Source organism: Nycticebus coucang, chromosome 1 (genome assembly GCF_027406575.1).
Source record: "Nycticebus coucang isolate mNycCou1 chromosome 1, mNycCou1.pri, whole genome shotgun sequence".
Lineage (NCBI taxonomy): Eukaryota > Metazoa > Chordata > Mammalia > Primates > Lorisidae > Nycticebus > Nycticebus coucang.
Window position 1 is genome coordinate 142204940 of NC_069780.1, and position 25843 is coordinate 142230782.

Genomic DNA, 25843 nt, shown 5'->3' on the forward strand with positions numbered 1-25843 from the left:
CCTCTTAGATCATAACCTATAAAACTGGTGTATAAACAATGATATACTTACTGTTGGTACTACTGTTACAAAAAACTGGGATCCATTAGTATTTGATCCAGCATTGGCCATGCTGAGTGTATATGGTCTGTCGTGTCGTAATGTTGAATGAAATTCATCTTCAAATTCTCCTCCCCATATGCTTTCTCCTCCCATACCAGTACCTGTTGGATCTCCTGTCTGAATCATGAAGCCCTTAACAGAAAAGTACACAAAAGCATATTATATTGTTCTTTTCTATATACATACATGCCCTGCAGTTTTATGTTATTTCTGTCAAGAGTGCGTTATATTCAGTGAAATATTAACTTGCTTAACAGTCACTCTATAAAAGGAGTTGATTTAATCCTTACATTTAAATTTGGATGATGTATTTCCATTTGCTCAACCACCACCTTGTATTTACTGATTAAAACAAAAATGCCGAAGTCTTCAGCCTCCCATGGTGCTGGGATTATAGGTATGATCTACTGTGCCTGGCATTTATAGACATGCTCTTTCACAGTAAGCTAAATAAAACCATTTAATACTATAAACGAATTTAAGGATCTACATAATATTTTTGTCTTGTGTAACTGCCCTCCCCTTTTTATTTTATTTTATTTTATTTTTTGAGGCAGAGTATCAAGCTGTCGCCCTGGGTAGAGTACTGTGGCATCACAGCAACCTACAACTCTTGGGCTCAAGCAATCCTCTTGCCTCAGTTTTTCTATTTTTAGTAGAGATGGGGTCTCACTTTTTGCTCAGGCTGGTCTCAAACTCATGAGCTCACGCTATCCACCCACCTCAGCCTCCTGGAGTGCCAGGACTATAGGCATGAACCACCAAGCCTGGCCTGCCCTCCGATTCTGCTCCTGTCTTTCCTCAAATACTCTGGATTACCTGGAGAGCCATTTTACTAATTCTTTTACAGCCCTGAGATCTGATTTTTCTTCCTAGCATTTCTGACCTGCCATTAACCAAGAATTATATCACTGTCTCTTCTACTTTATGGAGTGCAGCTCAACAACATATAGGGGCTGAGCTGAGCTCACCCTGCTCCTCAAGTATAATATTGTTTCTCACAGATAAGATGGCAGTGTGGCTCCTACTTTGGTTACTGGTTTTCTCTCAGCATGACCCTTTACTTGTTATCTTACCCTTTGCTTTCGCTGCTGACAAAATATTGTTACTATTCTTGTTCTTGAGTCTAGATATTCGTGACCATCCATTCTTTCTTTAGCTTCCATAGTACACTTTTCCTAAGCCCTTCTAATAAACTGGTAAAAGTGAGAGAAGTAGATTTCTTAGGCTTCAATTTCTTGGTATTCAATAACATACTATTCGTTAAATCATATGGCATTTGTGTAGCTTACCTTAATTATACGGTGAAATGTATGTCCATTATAGTAACCGTTTCTGCTGTGAACACAGAAGTTTTCTACTGTCTTAGGGCACCTAGTAAGACATATATTAAAAATATAAAACCTATTTAAAACATCTTAAGACGGTTTTCTTGGCAGTTCTTCTGCACACACACCCCACCCCCCCCGCCTTTTTTTTAGAGACAAGAGTCTCACTTTATCGCCCACGGTAGAGTGCTATGACATCACAGCTCACAGCAACCTCCAACTTCTGGGCTTAGGCTATACTCTTGCCTCAGCCTCCTGAGTAGGTGGGACTACAGGCGCCCGCCACAATGCCCGGCTATTTTTTTGTTGCAGTTTGGCCGGGGTTTGAACCCACCATGCTGGGTATATGGGGCTGGTGCCTTACTCACTGAGCCACAGGCCTTGCCCAGCAGTTCTGCTTCTTAATGACTTCTGAATGTTTCAGAAGAACAGTCTATTTTTTATAACCTCATCTAATCTCAGAAGAAGCACAAAAGGGCATGTATGTAGTAATGTATTCTTACTGTTTAAGGTGGTATCTTAATACTTGCGTTTGACAGTATTGAGATTTCAAGATCATTTAGCAGTTTAAAAATATAGAACTATGGGCAGCGCCTGTGGCTCAGTGAGTAGAGTGCTGGCCCCATAAACTGAGGGTGGTGGGTTTCAACCCAGCCACGGCCAAACTGCAACTAAAAAAATAAAAATACCGATCTAGCACCCTAATATATATATATATATATCTACACACACACACACACACACACACATAAATCATAAGATAGTTTACTGCATATAGTAAGTTCCTAGAAAAGGTAATTTTCTTATAAAAACAATGTTATGGTTCAGTGACACATTCCTGAGTAGTCCCACTTACTCATAGAAATAATATCTCCTGGGCGGCGCCTGTGGCTCAGTCGGTAGGGCGCCGGCCCCATATACCGAGGGTGGCGGGTTCGGGCCCGGCCCCGGCCAAACTGCAACCAAAAAATAGCCGGGCGTTGTGGCGGGCGCCTGTGGTCCCAGCTACTCGGGAGGCTGAGGCAAGAGAATCGCTTAAGCCCAGGAGTTGGAGGTTGCTGTGAGCTGTGTGAGGCCACGGCCCTCTACCGAGGGCCATAAAGTGAGACTCTGTCTCTACAAAAAAAAAAAAAAAAAAAAGAAATAATATCTCCTAAATTTAATCAATTTTAAATGTCATACACTCAAGAGTATGAAGCTTTCTCAATAATATTAACTAATCTTATGCAGGGATTTCACATGGGGCATTATCACTTAATGGCAGTAAGACATGAAAATACAAGGGAAAATTGAGATTTTTTTTCACCAAGTACATTAGGAAACAGACTCAAGGTGTATGGGTTTTGACCACTTAAAATAGCAACTGTCCAGGTGTCTACAACTGTCTAGTTCTTTGTTCAGTACCAAGATACGGTATAATTATATTCAAAATAAGTACTTTTAAGGTGCTGTAAAATGTTACCTTTTGGGCCAAGAATAGCCAAATAGTCTATTATATGTACTTGGTATTGCATGTTCATTTTACAAACTTTTAAACTTTCTATAATACTTTCTAGCTTTTTTTCAATTAAAGTCTTTGTTTTTTGTTATTTATTTTTAAAACATATACCTACTGGCATGAAAAAGGTAATATATATATATATATATATATCATTATATAATATATATATGGAGAGAGCAAATTTCAGGAAGGAAAAATAAGTATCCTTTCCCTAAAGATTTGATTAGAGAGGAAAACCAGTTACATTAATATCCACAAAACCTAGTTAGGACATGCAGTTAATGATAATACACCACTGTCACTTTACACTTTACATTCAGCACTTTTCATAGTCAATATATTTTGTCCTTATAACAAATCTGTTATGTATGTGTATGTATGTATAAAATTTTCTCATTTTCTAACAAATTAGAAAGCTCAGAAATAGAATATCAAAGTTTTCAATTCTTCAAATTCCTTAAGTAAAAGTAACAAGAATTTTAAGTTGCAAGTTTCTTCAAATATACATGTTTACATTTGTAATTGTGTAAGCCAACAAAATTTGTACATACTCAACAGGAAAAAGTTTGATATGAATGTCTCCCATGCTGGTGTGGATAATGGCACTATCTGAAACTCGTTTAGGTCCTTCAGCTTGAGTAGCTGCCATCACTTCTTCTTTAGAAGGTTTCTCATTAAAAACATCTCGGTCAGAATCTGCACTTTTTGTATCTTCTGGTTCTCGTTTGGTAAACTCAAGGAGGAAAGTAAAAAGTGAGTATATGAATTAAAGTTTTCATCTGGTAAAAATTTATGAATAGGAAAATTTCCAATGAAATTATTTGAGGAAAAAATAATTTATATCAGAATAAATCTTTATTTCAGGAATCACTTCCCATCACAGTATGTGTAAGGTAGTTCAATTATTCTTACATTTGTCTAATATGAAGATAATCCATGTGATATAATAAACATGTTGATTTCAAATGGAATTAATTGTCTTTGTGTAGATATTTTCTTGGGTACACTTATTTTAACAAGACAATGGTTTTATGTAATGTAACTCTCTATTTATGCCTCCTGTTGAGTCCCAGCTTCCCTCTCTTGTTACCATTTAGATTGCCTGGGTCTGAATTTCAGTTTTGCCTTTACTAGTTATATGAAAGTAAGTTAATTTTTTCCATTTCCTCATGCACAGGTGAAGATAATATCTACCTACCAATGAAGGTAGCCATGAAGATTAAATGAATGGATATAAAGTACTTAGAGAACAGTGTCCAACACATAAAGGATACTATATACATATTAGCAACTGTTATTATTGCTATGAGCAGGATCCAGTGCCAGGTAGGATGAGGATTTGCAAAGATGAATTACTAATGGATCTTTACTTTTAAAATTTTCTTTTTCAGAGTCCCATTTGTTCTATCTAAATCTAAACTCTGAAGTATGGCAGAAAGATTGCAAATTTTGAGTGAAGTTTTAAAAATCTCCGGATCTTCAGAGTATAAGAAGAATTGGAAAAAATCTTTCATTTGATAAAACTGTTAACTTCTCGAGGCCTGTTTCTTTTACTTTTCTCTTAGTAAGCAGAAATCTTCTCTTCGATGAAAGCTCTGTTTGATGCCAATTGAGTTCTAGGACGATAAAACTAGCAACTCAGTCCCTTTCTTGCCTAATATCATTCCTTGATCCACTTGGGTAGATTCCAAATAAAGAAACAACCAAGCTAAGAGGTTATCACTTTAACATTTTTTTTTTTTTTGTAGAGACAGAGTCTCACTTTATGGCCCTTGGTAGAGTGCCGTGGCATCACACAGCTCACAGCAACCTCCAGCTCCTGGGCTTAAGGGATTCTCTTGCCTCAGCCTCCCGAGTAGCTGGGACTACAGGTGCCCGCCACAGCACCCGGCTATTTTTTTGTTGCAGTTTGGCCGGGGCTGGGTTTGAACCCGCCACCCTCGGCATATGGGGCCGGCGCCCTACTCACTGAGCCACAGGCGCCGCCCTCACTTTAACATCTTATTCTAAAGTTTTAAAAGGAATGACATGTCTTACTATTTATTTACATGCATTTTAAAAGTTATTTGATTCAGCTCACGTATGGATTTAATGATGTTGGATTTGAGAAAAGGATATAAAGTTCATATATATCTTAGTTTTGCTTAAGAATATGTACTTCAAATGAGTGAAAATTAGAAGAAATTCATAATAATGTTAGCTATATAAGGAAGCACTGAGTTACTTATTTCTGTTTCTTCAAGCTTTATAATGAATGTATGCCTTAATCAGCATAAAAGTAAACTCTTGGGAAAAGAAAAAAATATATAGCTTATTACTTCACATTTTTACATAAAAGTGGATAGAAAATTAGTATATGTGTTTTTAGTATTTATAAAGAGTTATCTTGGGCTGGGCATGGTGGCTCACGCCTATAATCCCAACACACTGGGAGGCCTAGGTTGGTGGATTTTCTGAGCTCACAGGTTCGAGACCAGCCTGAGCCAGAGCGAGACACCCCACCCCCTAAAAATAGCTGGGTGTTGTGGTGGGCACCTGTAGTCCCAGCCACTCGGGAGGCTGAAGCAAGAGAATCTCTTGAGTCCAAGAGTTAGAGGTTGCTGTGAGCTATGATAGCCACTTTACTGAGGGTGACCAAATGAGACTGGTCTCAAAAAAACAAAACAAACAAACAAACAAAAAACAAAGAATTATCTATTAAGATTAATTTTTATTAGCCGGGGCTGTGCCTCATGCCTGCAGTTCCAGCTACTTGGGAGGGTGAGGCAAAAAGATTGCTTGAGCCCAAGAGTTTGAGGTTGATGTGATGTATGATGATGCCATGGCTCTCTACCCACGACGACAGAGTAAAGAGACTAATGTTTACTTTACAACAGAGTTAAATTACAGGTAAAAAATTACAAAATTATTTTATGTTTTTTATAGATAGGTTCTTGTTCTGTCACCCAGGCTGGAGCGCAGTAGTATAAGCATAGCCTACTGCAGCCTTGAACTCCTATGCTCAAGTGATACACTGCAGGCTCCAGAGTAGCTGAGAGTGTAGGCATGCATGTGCCACCATGCCTGGCTGATTTTTAAAATTTTCTGTAGAGATGGTGGTCTTGCTTTGTTGCCCAGGCTGGTCTCAAATTCCTAGCCTCAAGTGATCCTCCTTCCTCGGCCTCTTAGAGTTCTGGGATTATATGTATAAGCCACACATCTAGCCTATTTTCCTTTAACATATACTAATAAATTTTTTAATTGACTTTGAAAGTTATTTTATTTTTTTTAGAGACAGTGTCTCACTTTATTGGTAAAGTTTCATGGCATCACAGCTCACAGCAAACTCCAAGTCCTGGGCTTAGGCAATTCTCTTGCCTCAGCCTCCCGAGTAGCTGGGACTACAGGTGCCTGCCAGAATGCCCGGCTATTTTTTTGTTGCAGTTTAGCTGGGGCCGGGTTCAAACCCGCCACCCTCGGTATATGGGGCTGGCGCCCTACCCGTAGGCTCAATTATAAGTGAAATTCTCATCTCGAAAGAATTTATCAATTGTAGGTTGAAAATTTTGGGGGTAGAGAAACTGTTATTCCATAATAGTTATCAAATGCTGGTAACCTTAGTAACATCATAACTGCTTACAACATATCAGATGAATGAATGCATATACTGTGAGTCAGTAATATAAACTTTGTGGTTTTAATAGTGAAGAAGACATAATCCCCTTTAAGTATGGGTTTTATATTATCTTGAGGAGAACAGTGTCAAAGCCAAAAATATATAAATAAATAAACTCAGACTTGATGTTAAGGTTTCCAAGCTGAGACCTGAAGGATGAGTAGGAGTTGGGAAGACGTATGTGGCTGGCAAAGGAATAGGCTGTGCAAAGTCTCAGAGCTTACAAAAAAAAAAAAAAAAAAAAAAAAGGGCTCAGTGCCCATACCTCAGTGAGTAGGATGCTGGCCACATACACCGAAGCTGGTGGGTTTGAGCCCTGCCTGGGCCTGCTAAACAGCAATGACAACTGCAACCAAAAAGTAGCCAGGCATTGTGGCAGACGCCTGTAGTCCCAGCTACTTGGGAGGCTGAGGCAAGAGAATCACTTAAGCCCAAGAGTTTGAGGTTGCTGTGAGCTGTGACGCCATGGCACTCTGCTAAGGGGTGACATAGTGAGACTCTGTCTCAAAAACAAAAAACAAACAAAAAAAACACTTAACTGTTGAAAGAACACTTAACTGATATTCAGTATGGTCAGGGCAGCAAATGAACTAAAAATGAAGAAAGGTAAACTTACAGAATTGAGGAAGGCCAGCTATCAGATAGGGAGTTATTAAAAGCTATTAGGCTGAGAAATAAGTGGTGTTTAGGTCTTAGAAAGTTCTCTTCAGTGTGAAGGATATAAAACGGGTAGAGGGCTCTATACCTTCAGTTTTTCTGCTCAGAACAATTAAGACAGCACTATTCATAATAGCTTTGTAGTTTGATTTTGAGCCAAATTTTAATAAAATGCAAAGAACTTTTAAGTTTTCTAGAGGAAAATAAAAATTCCACAGGAATAATAATTCCAAGGTAGCACCATTACAATAAAATTAAAAGTTAAAGGAAATGCATTTAGATAAGGAAGCTGTGCAAATTTAGGGGGGATAAATTATGTTCAAGAAAGCTGAAAAATAATAAAAACACTAAAAAATTTTAAAATCTTACAATGAAACTATTTTAGATGCAATTATGACCATAACCACTAACTTCCTATCATCTTAGACAACACAAATAGTTACTGTAGAAGCCAGGTTTAATATTTTTAAAAACATGATGGAAAATAGTACAGAAATACTTAAAATCAACTCCTAGTTAAAAATTGTACAATATTAATATTGTAAGATGGTATTCTGATTGCTTAGAAAGTCTGCTGGTACTGCCAACATTCTCTTCAGTTGAAGGCACAAGCTAAGAAAATAAAACTCCCAACCAAACAGGTAGAAACCTTTCCTAGTACTTCCACATACCATATAAAATCTATTCTTTTTGAAAGATGTGCAGACTATTGTTGGGTCAGCTTGAATATTCTGAAGAACAGGGTTTTCAGAAGCTTTCATCTCTATTGTAGTAGCAGCTCGATGCTTTTTGGCTATTCCCTGGAACAAAGCCAATTGCATCACTCTAATATTTTCTTGCTTGCCTAAGATCCGCACACACCTGGAAAACACAACAATGTTTTATACAATAAAATTATCAGAATTAACTCCCATCATAACAACTTTACACATAAAAGCCTAGGAATCAACTATTGTATTTATGTGAAAAATAACTAGTGAGAGGTTTTTCTACACAAAGAAAGGTATCACTTTATTTTTTTCATAACTTTTTTTAATGTGGAAATTTTTTAAAATTTCAGAATATTATAGAAGTGCAAATGTTTGGTTACATGAATTGCTTTTGCAGAGTTCGAGTCAAAGTTTATAAGTGTGGCACTCACCTGGATAGTGTGCATTGTACCTGGTAGACGTCAGTTTTACCCCCTGCCCCAAAGGCATCATGTTAAATGAGTAGTAATTTAAACCTACAATTCTCAGGTTAAAAAAAATTACAACTGTAAAGAGGATGAAAAGCCACAGACTGGGAGAAAATACTGTAAAAGACATATCTGATAAAGGACTGTTACCCCCAAATATACAAAGAACCCTTAAAACATCATAATAAGAACAAAAACCCAATTAAAAAAATGGGCCAAACACCTTACAGGACACCTCACCAAAGAAGGCTTACAGATGGCAAATAAGCATATGAAAAGATGGTCCACCTCTTACGCCATCAGGAAAATGCGAACTAAAGCAATATACCAGTACACACCAATAGAATGGCCAAAATCTAGAACACTGATAATACCAAATGTCGGCAAAGATGTAGAACAGGAATTCTTATTCATTGCTCAAAGGAATGCAGAAGAGTACAGCCAATCTGGAACATAGTTTAGCTGTTTCTTATAAAACTAAATACCCTGTTAACCATATGATCCAGCAATCATAACTCTTTGGTATTTACCCAAGAGTTGAAACTTAACATCCACAAAAAAACTTGTACATAGATGTTTGTAGCAGCTTTATACACGATTGCCAAAATTTAGAAACAACCAAAATGTCCTTTATTAGCTGAACGAATAAATAAACTGGTATATCCAGACAGTGGAATATTTAGTGCTAATAAGAAATAAGCTATCAAGCCATGGAAAGACATGGAAGAATCTTAAATGCACATTACTAAAGGAAAAAAGCCATTCTAGAAATGTTACATACTGAATGATTTTTAACTATCTGACGTTCTATTAAAAGATAAAGCTATGGATAGAGTAAAAAGATCAGGGGTTGCCAAGGATTATGAGGGAGGGAGGAACGAACAGTTACAGCACAAGGCATTTTTAGGGCAGTGAAACTATTCTGTTTGATACTATATTTGTGGGTACATGCCATTATGCATCTATTCAAACAAGGTATAACACCAAGAATGAACCCTAAAGTAAACTATGGAGTCTGAATAGTAATGATGTGTCCAGTGTAGGTTTATCAGTGGCAACAAATGTATCACTTTGGTGGAGAATGTTGATAATAGGAAGGCTATGCATGTGTGGGGCTAGATGGTACATGGGAAATCTCTATACATTCCTATCAATTTCACTGTGAACCTAGAACTGTTCTGAAAACTCAAGTCTGTTAAACACAAAAACAAAACAATCATTTCTATTATTTTAATCTTTCTGCAAGCCTCAAAGATTTGTATTGCCAAGAACTACAATATAAATATGTGTGGAAATGTATATAGCACAAGATATTTTTCTCCTAAAAATATTTGTTAAGTTCATTTACATTCAGTGATAGTATCTGATTGTTGTTATTTTGTACTAAGACCAAATGGTCTGTTTGCACAAAAAAGGCTTATTGTGGTTTCATGCATTTTAACTTGTGATTTTATGTCTAGCAGGATGTAATGCTGAATTCTGTGGTTAAAATCTTTGGCAACATTTAACATGATCCAGGCTAACTTAAATCAATAAGCAAAAGACAGACTGAAACTTGTTGGAAAAAAAAACACAAAACTTGAAACTATGCATATCTTCTTTCCATTTCTTTTACAAACATGAGTGGAAACGTTTTTCATAAGATTATAAACAACTGAGAGACCACAGAAAAATCCAGTCAAAACATTTGGTTAAGTTTAGACATTTGGGATCATGCCACTTGTTTTGGAACAAACAAAACTCCCATTGTTTCTCTGATAGAGGAAACAGTGCCCCGTAAATGCATTTCTAAGAAACACACATCATATTAAAGCTTACCGGTTTGTCTCTACATTTATAACTTTAATGCCTAGCATTGTTCCATATAGCACGAAGTGTCCAGTTTCATCAAAAACTATATTAATTAATCTTACGGCATCCACCTTCTCCAACTCACGTTCTACAGCCATTCGTCGGCCAAATTCCATATCTGGTAGCTGTTGCCTCATCTGTTGTAGTTCAGTAAACATCTAGGAAACAAAGTATTAACAAAAAATATATATACATATACAAAGAAAGGTATCATTTATAAAAGATATAAATATACAAAGAAAGGTATCATTTATACAATTTCATAAGTATATGAGATTGAAATAGAAGCAGAATACATGTTAAGAGCCACTAAGTTTATGTACTTAACATATTTTAAGAGGAATTCTAAACACTATAAGCATTAAATAAAGACAGTAATTTCACACATTAAAATACAGTATTTTAATTAAATGATGATTGTATTTTCTAATTAAAAAATGAGTGCTCTTTATAGTTTGGAAATTTGGGTTACTTTTCTGTAGATGTTTGACACAAAATTCAAGATGGGGTAACATCTCAATTACTATATATTAATACACTACAAATCTTCTAAAAGATGATCTTCACATTCTCTTTTCTAGACATTCAGGTGATCAAACAATAGAATTCAAAGGCAGGTCTCCACTGCAGGTGGAAATAAGCCAGACTGTGCCCCACTTAGGTCTTTGCTTCATGTTTGTGTTCACCGATAATCCCCTCCATCTCTTCTAGACATGAGAAGAACCAGACACTAAACTGCAGAACTCATAATGAAGTGTGTTAGGATAAAAGTATGAGGTAATGTGTTATAGAGCAGGTAAAAAGCCTAGGTGTTAGGTTTTCTTCTTTCGAATATCAAAGACAGATGAATACATATTCTATTCGTTACCTGTGTGCCAGGACTAGCCAGGAATGCTAGACTTCCATTTTTGCAGGGAGGAACTCAACCCATTTTTGCTAGAGAGATGAGTCAGTTTTTATTTTTATTTATTTTTTGAGACAGAGTCTCATTTTGTTGCCCTCAGTAGAGTGCCGTGATGTCATATCTCACAGCAACTTCAAACTCTTGGGCTTAAGAGATCCTCTTGCTTCAGCCTCCCAAGTAGTGGGACTACAGGTGCCTGCCACAACACCTGGCTATTTTTTTTTTTTTTTTGTTTTTTTGAGGGAGAGTTTTACTAATGTTGTCCTCAGTAGAATGCTGTGGTGTTATAGCTCACAGCATCTTCAAACTCTTGGGCTTAAGTGATTCTCTTGCCTCAGCCTCCCAAGTAGCTGGAACTACAGGCACCCAGCACAATGCCTGGCTATTTTTTTGTTGCAGTTGTCGTTGTTCAGCTGGCCTGGGCTGGGTTCGAACCTGCCAGCCTGGGTGTATGCTGCTGGCGTTGTAACTACTGTGCTATAGGCACCGGGACTTTTTTTTTAAGAGATGAGGTCTCACTCTGGCTCAGGCTGGTCTCAAACCTGTGAGCTCTGGCAATCCATCTGCCTTATCCTCCCAGAGTTCTAGGATTACAGGTGTGAGCTACTGTGCCCAGTAAGAGTCAGTTTTTAAAATGTAAGGTTTATAGGTGGCCACCTACCCATGCTTAAGTATAATATTTCACAAATATTTATCAAACCTGGTAAGTACCTATCAACATATTTTTAGAGTATTTTAGCCTCGATAGCAGGGTCTCCAGGAGAGACTACTGTAGAGCTGTATGTAGTAACCTTGGTTTCATCTATTCAATTGCTTGTCTGTTAAACTAGGACTCTGAACTTGGTAGAAGCTTCCTTCCCTGTTCTTTAACACGGAACTGTGAGATTCAAGACATTTACTTGTCATTAGCATTGTAAGTAACTAATTTAAAAAGTGTTTGGCTTTTTTGACAAACTCTTGTTCTGAATCTCAACTTCTGTTTTAAGCCTTACTACTGACCACCTGTTGTCATCTCAGCCCTATAAATGAACAAAATGTTCAAGACAACAATGAAGTAATAGCAGCCCAGAGTACATGTGTTACGAGATTTATGTCCAGAGACTGATTCTTAATGTTTTTTGCCCTGAGGAAGCTTGGAAGAGCTGTTTAAAAATTATATTTAAATTTCAAGTAGTATCTAATTATCAGCCACTATTAAGGAAGAAAACATCACTAAGGAAAAGTTCTCTTTAAAGAGTGGAAATGGCAGACAAGAAAATCTGTCATAAGGACGATTTACTAGCAAACAGATCTTCAAATCTGTCTGGAATCATATTATTTCAGGCAGACCCAGCTCATTACCATTTGTCACCAAAATGAGTACCAGTAATAAGAGTTGAAAGAATTTATGAAGAGCTAAAAGTGGGAATCCAGTATAAACTGGTCTTTACCAAGGACTATAGAATCGTCACTGGCATACGATAAATGCTGTGGCTATAAAGGTCAACCCAGACTCTCAAAGGATCCAACATACTGTTAGCAGTTACAAAACCATCTGATGACAACAGTTGAGACTCAAGTATGCACAGAAACCACTTAACTGTGCATGGATAAAAATTCTTATTCTACAACTATATGCTGTAATAAACTCTTGTTAGTCTAACAAAGACTAGAGTCACTTTTTCAACAGACATCTGAATAATTCCCTGTCAGGTACTATTATTAGTGCTGGAGATAGTCATGACCCAAAACAGGTCACACACAGGTTAGTCTACAGAAGGACACGTTACTCAGATAATATGATCATATGAAATACCCTAAAGCAGTTATTTTCAACTGGTATGCCACGAAGAGGTTCTTAAATGTGCTGTGAAAATTTTAAAGATTAATTCAATTATTTTCAAAAGAAGTTCAAAGCACAGGACGGTGCCTGTGGATCAAGGAGTAGGGCCCCGGCCCCATATACCAGGGGTGGCGGGTTCAAGCCTGGCCCTGGCAAAACCTGCAAAAAAAAAAGTTCAAAGCACAATGTTTTTTTTACTTTTTTTGATCAACATAATTTAAGGGTGCTGGGGAAGTTTTAATTATAGGTTTAAGAGTGCTATGAGATAAGGTTGAAAAACACTGCTTTAAAGGAAAGAGTGATATACAGATTTAAAAAGTTATTCTAGGCCAGGTGTGGGGGCTCAAGAACTCTAGAAGGCCCAGAGAGGAGACTGCTTAGGCCAGAGTTCAAGACAAGCCTGGGCAACATGACAAGACCCTGTCTCTATAAGACATAAAAAATTTAGCCAATGCAGGGCAGCGTGTGTGGCTAGCTAAGTAGGGCGCGGGCCCCAGATACCGAGGGTGGCGGGTTTGAACCCAGCCCCAGCCAAACTGCAACACAAAAATAGCTGGGCGTTGTGGTGGGTGCCTGTAGCCCCAAGTTACTTGGGAGGCTGAGGCAAGAGAATCACCTAAGCCCAAGAGCTGGAGGTTGCTGTGAGCTATGATGCCAATGCACTCTACTGAGGGTGATAAAGTGAGACTGTCTCAATAAAAAAATGATAATAATGATAAAAGAAAATCTAGCCAGTGCACACCAGTAGTTCCAGCTACTTGGGAAGCTGAGGTGGGAGGATGGCTTATGCCCAGGAATTTGAGATTACAGTGAGCTAACACTGCATCCCTACACTCTAGCCTAGGTGACAAGAGTAAGACCCTGTCTGTTTAAAACAAAAACAAAAGTAAAAACAAAAGCGGTTCTAGACTGGGTGAATAGTGAAAACGTCCCAGAAGTGACTCTTCAATTGAAATTTGAAGGATGAGTTCAATAGGTAATGGAGGAATATGAAGAGTAAGCATGTTTTCACTCCAGGTAGAGAGAGTAACATACAAAGCTCCTATGGTGGGGCCATGTTCAAGAAATAGAAAGGAGGCCCAAATGGATAAAGTAAGAGGCTGGGGGAAAAGGTGCTTCTTGAAAGGCTGGGACTACATAGGCTATGGCTTTGATCTTCATCCTAAGGACAACAGGAAATTACTGGAAGGTTCTAGACACAATGGAATGACATGACCAAATAAGTACTTTTTTTTTTTTTTTTTGTAGAGACAAGAGTCTCACTTTACCACCCTAGGTAGAGTGCCATGACATCACATAGCTCACAGGAACCTCCAGCTCTTGGGCTTATGTGATTCTCTTGCCTCAGTCTCCCGAGTAGCTGGGACTACAGGCGCCCACCACAACGCCTGGCTATTTTTTTGTTGCAGTTTGGCCGGGGCTGGGTTTGAACCCACCACCCTTGGTATAAGGGCTGGCGCCCTACTCAGTGCCACCCCAAATAAGTACTCTTAAAAGGACTGCTCTGGGTGCAGAGTAGATACCCCGTTTCCCCAAAAATAAGACATCCTTCGAAAATAAGACCTACTTACAGGAAAGATAAGACGTCCCCTGAAAATAAGACCTAGCACATCTTTGGGAGCATACCTTAAAATAAGACACTGTCTTATTTTCAGGGAAACAGGGTATTAGGAGGAAGCCAGAATAGACGGTAGGCCATGCAATAGGTCAGGCAAAAGATCATGAACTATGGCAGTCATAGCTGTGCCAAAAATAAATGGATAGATTTAAAGTGTATTTATAAAGTAAAATTGGTAAGACTTGTGATGATTTAAGTAAGGGTTAAGGAAAAACAGTTAAGGATAACTCAGGTTTCTGGTTTGTGCAACTAGATAGACTTTGGTGTCATTGATGAAGATAGCAAAGAAAGGATAGGACCACGTTTATTCAAAATAAAAAGCTAGAGCCCAGAGCAAGGGTTCACACTTGTAATCCTAGCACTTTAGGAGGCTGAGGTGGATGGATTGCTTGAGCTCAGGTGTTCAAGACCAGCCTGAGCAAAAGTGAGACCCTGTTTTCACTAAAAATAATAGAATAACTAGCTGGGCACTGTGACAGATGCCTGTAGTCCCAGTTACTTGGGAGGCTGAGGCAAGAGGATCACCTCAGCCCAAGAGTTTGACATTACTGTGAGCTATAATGGCACCATAGCACTGTACTCAAAGTAACTGTCTCAAAAAAAGAAAATTGTAAAAACAAAAAGCTACAGACATTTATTTGGGAGTGGTCACGTAGACAGGAGTGAATAAAGAATAAGAAGAGAAGGGAGCCTAGAATAAGTTTTGAGGATATTAAGATGAGCTCGCAAACCAAAGAAAAGTAGGAAAAAAACCAAAACAAACAGCCACATAACTAGGAGGATAATTGGCTTAGAAAAGATACATCATAAACGTGGGGAAGAGAGTTTCAAAGAGCAACAAAGCAAGATAGACTAGTTGAACAGTATCTTTAATGCACTAAGAGAAAATAACCATCCACCTAGATGTCTATAAACAGGAAAAAAAAAACTTTCAAGAAACAACATAAAATAAGGACACTTTTAGAAATTGATTAAATTTAAATTACACTTACACTTAGTGATTCGTCAAAGACTCTCATGAGTTTTCCAGTTAAAAACCGGAAAATTCTAACTTTTCTATCAGAACCAATAGTAGCTATTTTCTTCCCATCAGGTGAAAAACATATGCTGGTTGGATAAGCCTTACACTTGGCAAATTCATATAAATCTGTGTCAGTTTTATATTCCCAGTTCACATTTTTTGGAAATTTATATTCATGAGGAGGCCCAGTCCAGTATTCAATCATTCCAGATTTGTCAGAAGACAGTACTGCTTTGTAAACTGGGTTTAGCCGAATCTGAGTAAGAGGTGATGTATGGAGCTTGTCAAAAATATGAAGTGGCTGGTTATCTCCTCGGCCATCATAAATGAAAATTTTTCCTGTGCTCTTCTCAGAAGCAGCAACTGAAGATATGGCATCCCCTGGGCAATAGATCCACTCACACTGTCCAGGAAAATAACTAAAATAGTAAAGAATTGAGGTGGGGAGAAAAAGGTCAGTACTGCAAGCAAGCATCCCTCCCCTACCGACCAACAAGAAAATATTTTGGCATTTAGAGAGTTTTGGATTCCTTATTCAAAAGAACAGAGATCCAAAATGGGAGGAAGATCTAAGAATAGTTAACTAACTTCTCTTTTTCTGACTTCATCAATGCAATGACAATAGCTTCTTTGGATCTATTAAATCATAAGAAGAGAACTGCATATAGTAGCCCATTTACTGCCACTGGGCAGAGAAGGAAACCTAATCAGATGTGGGCCTTAAGGTAATTCAGGGGCACTGCTTTGTACTTTTAAATATGTTAGCATGTAAAAGTATACTTTATAAATCCATTTTTGAAATATTTCAAATAAAAATATTTTAGTTATGCTCTGCTCAAAAACATTGTTCTAAAACACTCTCATTATTACTAACTCAATCTTGATATTAAAATTATAACCACTGAACATGCTCCCTGATGAACAAAAAGTATAAAAGAACTGGGACAGATTTAACCAATATACTATTCTTATACACTCAAATGAGGGTTGTCTCCTTAAAAGTAGTCTTTCTGAGAAGTTATGCTATTATTTCAAATATAGTACTGATGCTCAAAACCTTTTTGGTACTTTTTTTTAGAATTTCTATCAAAGCCACGGTACTCTACCGAGGGTGACATAGCAAGAATCTGCCTCCAAAAAAAGGGGGGGTGGGAAATAAGACAGATGATTAAGTCAGGTATTCTATTTGTGGTTCAAAAATAAGGACTTATTTCCTTTACTGGCTCATGAGATCATAAGCTGATTTTGAAGGAAATTCCAAAATTTAAAATAATTTGAATTATGGACATAGTTTAGTTCACAATAGGACATTTTGGAGATAGTGTCTTTAGAGTTTAATGTCACAAAGATAGGGTCCCTTTTTTGGTGGGGGGGGGCCTAAACTTTTTTTTTTTTTTTGAGACAGAGTCTCAAGCTGTCACCCTGGGTAGAGTGCCATAGCTCACAGTGACCTCCAAACTACTGGGCTCAAGCAATCCTCTTGCCTCAGTTTTTTGTATTTTTAGTAGAGGTGGGTCTTGCTCTGGCTCAGGTTGGTCTTGAACCCGTGAACTCAAGCAATCTACCCACCTCTGTAATCCCAGAGTGCTAGGATTACAGGTGTGAGCCACTGCACCTGGCCATAACCTGGTATTTTCTTGACTCCTTTATAAAGGTGGGATCTTCATCTGATAGATCTCTGTCTCTTCCTCCCCTTTCTCCTTTCCCTTTCCTTTCTCCTTCCCTCAACCATGTGAGAACACAGAGGGAAGCTAGGAAGAGAGCCCTCATCATAAATCAAGCCCTGCCTGAACCTTGATTTGGACTCTCCAACCTCTGTAACTGTGAGAAAATAAATTCCTGTTGTTTAAATCACCCAGTCTAATTTTTTTTTTTTTAAGGCATCCAAGTACTAAGGCAAATCCCCAAACATTCTGACACTACTATATCTTTCAAGCTGACATTCATTTAGATGCATACAAATTCAGTATGTTATCCTTTTTTTTTAACCTGGCACTGTAATTAGACATGAGGAATCCTTATTAATTTATTAAGCAGTGGTAATTTGATATAAAAATCTTTGTGAATGCTATTAAGAAATTTCTGTGATTAATAACAAAACTACAGCAGAAGTTTTCAAGTAATATCATAACAAGGATTCATCATATCTAATTTTCCCAAGCAAAACCCAAAGACACACTTTTAATGGCATGGTAACACACTGTTGAGAAATAACCTATGAAATGATGGTTTAGTATAAAAATTATTTTAGTATTTAAAAAATATATACTTTAAAAAAGACTCACCCAAGTTTCAGCATATTGATCATGTCAAAGTTCACTACATCAAACACCTTCATTGCTTTATCATCACCCACAGAACAGAATAATGCTCCCTCAGAGCTAACTGCAATACTTTCAATAATTCCTATTTAAATAAAATAAAATATTCTAGTAAATACCAATGAAATAAATGTGCATGATTCAAAGAAAATATAATTCTAAAAGAAACTTTGATTAGTACAGTTTAAAAAGAGCTAAAAAAAAAAAAAGATAAAGGTGAAATTCTTACCCAGGTGACTACGAAAATGTTTAACAAATTCAATTCCTTCTTCTATTTTTTTCCAGAACTTGACATGTCCATCATGACTGGCAGTAATAATAAAATCTGTTCTGTATATAAAAATTTTTTGAAGTTAATTTCTTTTTTTTTTTAATTAAATCATAGCTGTGTACATTGATATGATCATGGGGCATCATTCACTAGCTTCACAGACCGTTTAAAGTTAATTTCTAAAATACATCTATGAATCACTCAGTATCTCCAAAGCACTGAGAATCTTTGATTCTTTTGAAAATAGGATTTAAAAAACAAAAAAATCCATGCAGACCACTGTGTTAGGATACATAGAACACTGCAAATTTTAAAGTTCTATTTTTGGATATCGTAACAGTTGCTGCTGTACTAATTTTAACCTCAAGAGCTAGGATCAGAAATGAACTAGTATTTGACATTAAGAAAAAAAACCTCACTAGCAATTACTAGATTTGGATTCCTTATTACTACATTACCCTATAGTCATTCTTTTCATGAGAAAATGTAGTATTTCTTACATTTCAACATAACTTTATTTTGTGTAATATCCAAGGCATTTTGGTTATTTATCAAAGAGATTTTATACAGAACAGTTTTCTCTATAAGGTATATAAAGATAGAATTTTCTATCGAATACTATTAATAGTATATGCCAAGTACTTTACACACATTATCTTGAGTTAATCTTTATTTTTTTTCAGATAGAGTCTTACTTTGTCACTTTTGGTAGAGTGCCGTGGCGTCATAGTTCACAGCAACCGCAAACTCTTGGGTTCAAGCGATTCTCTTGCCTCAGCCTCCTGAACAGCTGGGACTACAGGTACCCACCATGACACTTGGCTATTTTTTGAAAGGAGGTCTCGCTCTGGCTTCGTCTGGTTTTGAACCCATGACCTCAGGCAATCTACCTGCCTTGGCCTCCCAGAGTACTAGGATTACAGGTGTGAGTCACCATGCCCGGCGGAGTGAATCTTTTTTTTTTTTTTTGTAGAGACAGAGTCTCACTTTGTGACCCTTGGTAGAGTGCCCATGGTGTCACACCTCACAGCAACCTCCAACTCCTGGGCGTAGGCAATTCTCTTGCCTCAGCTTCCCAAGTAGCTAGGACTGTAGGCACCCACCACAACGCCCAGCTATTTTTTGTTGCAGTTTGGCTGGGGCTGTTCGAACCCGCCACCCTTGGTATATGGGGCCAGCACCCTACCCACTGAGCCACAGGTGCTGCCCCTGAGTGAATCTTTATAAAAACTTTATCAGGAGGGTATTTTTTTTTTTTTTTTGCAGTTTTTGGCCAGGGCTGGGTTTGAACTCGCCACCTCCGGCATATGGGGCCCGCGCGGTACCCCTTTGAGCCACAGGCACAGCCCCTCAGGAGAGTATTTTTATCATCATGTTGTAAATAGGAAATTATTTCAAAATGTCTCCACTTGCATTGAAGTTGTTAGGTTATAAAATATCTTTTTTTTTTGTAGAGACAGAGTCTCACCTTACAGCTCACAGCAACCTCCAAATCCTTGGGCTTAGGCGAGTCTCTTGACTCAGCCTCCCAAGTAGCTGGGACTATAGGCGCCTGCCACAACGCCTGGCTATTTTTTTGTTGCAGTTTGGCCGGGGCTGGGCTTGAACCCGCCACCCTTGGCATATGGGGCAGGCACCCTACCCACTGAGCCACAGGCGCCGCCCTATAAAATATCTTTTAAAAAACGTTATATGTGGGCTCGGCGCTTGTGGCTCAAGTGGCTGAGGTGCCGCTACATACACCTGAGCTGGCGGGTTTGAATCCAGCCCAGGCCTGCCAAACAACAATGATGGCTACAACCAAAAAAAAAAAAAAAATAGCTGGGCATTGTGGCAGGTGCCTGTAATCCCAGCTTCTTGGGAGGCAGAGGCAGGACAATCGCTTGAGCACAGGAGTTGGAGGTTGCTGTGAGCTGTGATGCTACAGCGTTCTACCCAGGGTGATGGCTTGAGGCTCTGTCTCAAAAAAAAAAAAAAAAAAAATTTAAATATGGGCAGTGCCCGTAGGTCAGTTGGTAGGGCGCTGGCTACAAATACCGAGGTTGGCAGGTTCTAATCCAGCCCAGGCCAGCTAAAACAATAATGACAACTGCAACAAAAAAATAACCAGGTGTTGGGTGGTGCCTTGTGGCTCAGTTAGTAGGGTGTTGTCCCCATATACCGAGTGTGGCGAGTTCAAACCCGACCCCGGCCAAACTGCAACAACAAAAAAAATAAAAGATAAGCAAACTTAATTAAAAAAAAAATAGCCAGGTGTTGTGGCAGGCACCTGTAGTCCCAGCTACTTGGGAGGCTGATGCAAGAGAATCACTTAAGCCTAAGAGTTGGAAGTTGCTGTGAGCTGTGACAGCACAGCACTCTACCCAGGGCGACAGCCTGAGACTGTCTCAAAAAAAAAAAAAAAAAAAAAAAATGTTAAATGTACTCGTCCCAGGTCTATACAACGCCTGGCTATTTTCTTTGTTGTAGTTGCCATTGTTGTTTAGCAGGCCTTGACTGGGTACAAACCCACCAGCCCTCATGTATATGGCCAGCACTCTAACCACTGAGCTATGGGTGCCGAGCCAGGAGTAGTTCTTTAAAAAAATTAGTCTGGCCCAGTATGGTGGCTTATTCCTGAAACCCTAGAACACTGACCGTCTAAGGTGGATGGCTCCCTTGAGCTCAGAAGAAAAAAGGCAAGAGCTTAATCCTAGAGGGCTTTTTTTTTTTTTTTCGAGACAGAGTCTCACTATGTTGCCCTTGGTAGAGTGCTGTGGAGTCACAGCTCACAGCAATCTCAAACTCTTGGGCTTTAAGCAATTCTCTTGCCTCAGCCTCCCAAGTAGCTGGGACGACAGGCGACCGCCATAAAGCCCAGCCCAGGCCTGGCCCAGGCCTGGTGAGACCCCCTCCCTACTAAAAATAGAAAATCTACTTTTGTCCCAATACCAGAGTTTTCTGATCATTGTGGACATGTAACCTTAAGTCTGGTAGACTGATGCCTCCATATTTGTTTATGACTAAGAATTGCCTGGCTTTTTTCTGATTCCATCCAAAATGGAGAACTACTTTTTTGAGTTCTTCAAAGTATGCTGCTGGCATTTCAATGGGGATTGCATTGAGAGCAAACAATCCCATCTAACATTGGGCAAAAGGCATAAACAGAACCTTCTCTGAAGAAGATAGATGAAAGGCCAATAAACATGAAAAAAATGTTCATTGTCTCTAATCATCAGAGAAATGCAAATATCCTGTTTCCCCGAAAATAAGACATCCTCCAAAAATAAGACCTACTTACAGGAATAAGACATCCCCTGAAAATAAGACCTAGCGCATCTTTGGGCGCACACCTTAAAATAAGATACTGTCTTATTTTTGGGGAAACAGGGTAGAAACCACCATAAGATACAACCTAACCCCAGTGAGAATTAGCCCACATTACAAAATCCCAAAGCGGCAAATGCTGGCATGGATGTAGAGAGAAGGAAACGCTTCTACACTGTGAAGCGTTTGAAACTGTAAAACTAATACAGCCTTTTTGTCAAAAAGTATAGAGAGCTAAATTTAGGCCCAGCTTGGTGGCTCATGCCTGTAATCCTTGCACTCTGGGAGGCTCAGGAGGGTAGATTACTTGAGCTCAGGAGTTAAGAGAATAGCCTGAGAAAGAGCGAGACCCTGTATCTAAAAATAGCCAGGCATTGTGGTAGGCATATGTAGTCCCAGCTAGTTGGGAGGCTGAGGCAAGAGGATCACTTGAGCCCAAAAATTTGAGGTTGCTGTGAACTATGACACCACGGCAGTCTACCGGGGTGACAAAGTAAGACTGTCTCAAAAAAAAGCAAAACAAATAGCGGGGCATTGTGGCAGGCACCTGTAGTCCCAGCTGCTAGGGAGGCTGGAGGCAACAGAATCACCTAAGCCCAAGAGCTGGAGGTTGCTGTGAGCCGTGTGACGTCATGGCAGTCTACCGAGGGCGGTAAAGAGAGACTCTGTCTCTACACACACACACACAAAAAAAAAAAAGCAAACAAAACAACAACAACAACAAAAAAGAGCTAAACTTGGTCCTAGAATCCCATTACCATCTAGAAGGGAAAAAAGTCATTTTATCACAAGGACATCTGCACTAGAATGTTTATTGTAGCTCAACTCATAATTGCCAAGACCACGAATGGATTAATAAACTGTAGTATATGTATACCATGGAATTCTATTACCATAAAAAGATGAAGACTTTGTATCTTTTGTATTTACCTGGATGGAGTTGGAACACATTCTTCTTAGTAAAGTATCACAAGAATAGAAATGCAAGTATACAATGTACTCTATACTAATATAAAACTGATATAAAAACTACACATCTATAGGAGAGAAAAACACAAGTATAGTCAAGTGAGAGGAGGGGGGAGGTGGGAAAGGGGAGGAGAGAGGGGTATTGTTAAGGTCTCACCAAATGTGCATAATGTAAAGATATCAACACATCCCCTGGATACAGGGCTCAACCAGAACTTGAACTTTACCTTAGCAACATAAACAATGTAGCCTAATCATTTGTACCCTCATATTAATTGTAATTAAAAAAACCAGAACAACTAGCCACATGCTACTGTAGGTATCTGAAGTCCTAGCTACTCTGGAAGGCTGATACAAGAAGGGTCGCTGAAGCCCAGGAGTTTGAGGTTGCTGTGAGCTATGAAGCCAGAGCGCTCTAGCCTTGGCCCCAGAGTGATACTCTGTTCTCAGGTTCAAAGTCCATAGAAGGAACAGAAAGCCCTCTGGGGACTGGCCAGGTTCTTGGAGGCTGAGAGGGAAGGATAGATGGAGCTCAGGAGTTTGAGACCAACCCGAGCAAGAGCCAGACCATGTCTGTTGTGGCGGGTGCCTGTAGTCTTAGCTACTCAAATGCTGAGGCAAGAGGATCACCTGAGCTAGTGCAAGGTTACTGTCAGTTATGATGATGCCATAGCACTCTACTCAGGGCAACAGATCGAGACTGAAACTCAGTCTCCACAAAAAAAAAAAAAAAAAAGGCTCAGTGCCAGTAGCATACTGGTTACGGTGCCAGCCACATACACTGAGGCTGGCGGGTTGAACCCGGCCTGGGCCAGCTAATTACAAAAAAGGCTGTACCTGAACATATTACAAGTTCAACAAACAGCAGAATTATCACTATATCGGAGGCTGAACAAGGCTGAATATCCATCCCTTTTCTGAAATGCTCTGGACCCAGAAGTGTTTTGGATTTCAGAATTTTTCAGATTTTGGAATACAGGTAGTCTCCGAGTTACCAATGACCCAACTTACGGTTTCCTGTATTTACGAATGGGCTCCCCAAGGCACCCCTAAGGATAATTTATAATTAAATTAATAATCTGGGAACTAGTTACTTCCATACATGTGAACAAACTTGCATGGTGTATGCGGTTCATTGGCATAGCATCTCTACTGTTAGCAGCTAGTCTCATAATAGTTGCTTATGCATATCATTATTTTCCTCTTAATTTTTTTTTTTTTTTTTGTAGAGACAGAGTCTCACTTTATGGCCCTCGGTAGAGTGCTGTGGCCTCACACAGCTCACAGCAACCTCCAACTCCTGGGCTTAAGCGATTCTCTTGCCTCAGCCTCCCGGGTAGCTGGGACTACAGGCGCCCGCCACAACGCCCGGCTATTTTTTGGTTGCAGTTTGGCCGGGGCCGGGTTTGAACCCGCCACCCTCGGTATATGGGGCCGGCGCCTTACCGACTGAGCCACAGGCGCCGCCCTCCTCTTAATTTTTTAATTTGATTTTTGTTTTATTGGTTCAGATTCATTGAGAGTACAAAGAATTAGGCTACACTGTATTTGTTAAGTCCCACTTATAGTTGTGTCCTAATTTGATTTTATGAGTCTGTGTTTACACTTATGACCATGCCTCCAAAGTGAAAGTCCACTGCAAGTCCAGGTAAGCCTGGAGTGAAGAGAAAGGGGGTATAATGGAAATGAAAGTACACATAATTAAGCATTCAGAGAAAGGCCAGATGCTGTCATTTGTGGTAAAGAATTAGGGTTTAGTCACTTGACTATTGGAATGATTATAAAGGATAAAGTGAGAATAATGGAATATGCGAAAGGTAATGTTCCAATGAAAGCATCAATTTTTATTAAGCATCACAGTAGATTAATTATAGAAATAGAAAGGTTATTAATGATTTGGTTAGAAGATCAAAATAAGTGTAACATTCCTATTAGGCTAGCATTGATGCAACATTATCCTTTAATAGTTTTTTGGAAATTTCTCCTTATTTTTTGGAGACAAGGTTTTCATGGGCCACCCATGCTAGAGTGCAGTGGCATCATCATAACTCACTGCAACCTCAAACTTTTGGGCTCAAGTGATCCACATGCCTTAGCCTACCTGAGTAGCTGGGACCACAGGTACATGCCACCATGCTTGGCTAATTTTTCTGGTTTTTATAGAGACAGGGTTTCCCTCTTTTTCAGGCTGGTCTCAAACTCCTGGTCTCCAAGAATCCTTACCCCTTGGTCTCCCAAGTGCTAGGATTACATGTGTGAGCCAATATCCAGGCCTCCTAGCTAAACTTTTTATATGAGTTTCTTTATGTTCTGTTTGTTTGGATTAAATGAAAGAGTATAATAATTTTTGTAACTTATAGTATAAGGGGTATTATTATAGTATTACACTGTATTATTATTAACACATTTAAGCCACTGTAGTGTTACTATAGTATATACACTGTTCATCAAGGATCTAAGTTACATTCAAAGCCAATCTAAAGACGTTCTCAGGAACATATCTTGGCAGTAACCCAGGGATGGCCTGTATTTGCATTGTTCTTACTGGCTGAACATCACTAATTGGAAAATCTAAAATCTGAAATGCTCCAATGAGCATTTTCCTTTGAGGGTCAGGCTGGCACTCAGAAAGTTTCAGGCTTTGGAGCATTCTGGATTTGGGATGCTTAACCTGAACTATTATTATCCTCCTCCAAATCCCCCATTCATCTGTTTTGAAGGGACTTTGATATTGTAGGATGTGTCAATTGTCACCATTTTCTCCACTGGTGCCAAAGAAGCTAGGTACCAAATACATCTATTTTAACTAATGTACCCTCTTTCTTAGGGAAGCTCAAATGCTTCCTAGTTCATTCCTCTCTTGGCATTTATTTCCAAAGACACACACATAAACTAGGGGGCTGTGTCTTAGAGAATGCATTTTTTGTATGATATAGGAAAGAACATGTAGGCCTTATTTAATTTAAAGTGTTACAGAACTTAAGCGAATTAACTAGAAGTCCATAAAATCTTACAAGTACTTTTATAAATCCACCTCAAAATTGAAGCTTTATTTTTAAGAAAAGAAACTCAGAAAAAAATTAAAAAGACAGGATAAACTTACTTGGTACATACCACGTGGGTGATAACATCTCTATGCATGTAACTGCGCTCATACATGGACGCGCTGGGGAGATTTTCAAGATAGACTCTCTCAAACTCTAAAACTAGGGGGACAAAAAGTAAAGTAAAAGATTTATTTTTAACAAATGGACTAAATACTATTTCATATTTTCTTTAAAATTTCTATATTCTATTTTTAGATTTTCTTTACTTTCTCTCAATTCAAATGTAATTAAAA

General features: G+C 38.7%; 1 protein-coding gene across 3 annotated transcripts in view; it reads right to left on the reverse strand.

Moving 5' to 3' along the window:
* PPWD1 (peptidylprolyl isomerase domain and WD repeat containing 1) overlaps positions 1 to 25843 on the reverse strand; it is a 31733-nt gene that overhangs the window by 1898 nt on the left and 3992 nt on the right. The window contains exons 2-10 of one of the 3 annotated variants that reach the window (XM_053589820.1): positions 25607 to 25709; positions 18187 to 18287; positions 17922 to 18042; positions 15608 to 16055; positions 10239 to 10429; positions 7915 to 8104; positions 3483 to 3664; positions 1395 to 1476; positions 52 to 234 (exon numbers count right to left, since the gene is read on the reverse strand). In XM_053589820.1, the coding sequence (XP_053445795.1) occupies positions 52 to 234; positions 1395 to 1476; positions 3483 to 3664; positions 7915 to 8104; positions 10239 to 10429; positions 15608 to 16055; positions 17922 to 18042; positions 18187 to 18287; positions 25607 to 25709 (1601 nt within the window). Of the gene's footprint in view, positions 1 to 51; positions 235 to 1394; positions 1477 to 3482; positions 3665 to 7914; positions 8105 to 10238; positions 10430 to 15607; positions 16056 to 17921; positions 18043 to 18186; positions 18288 to 25606; positions 25710 to 25843 lie in introns of those variants that run through there. The other 2 variants (XM_053589826.1, XM_053589834.1) reach the window with 2 other exon arrangements.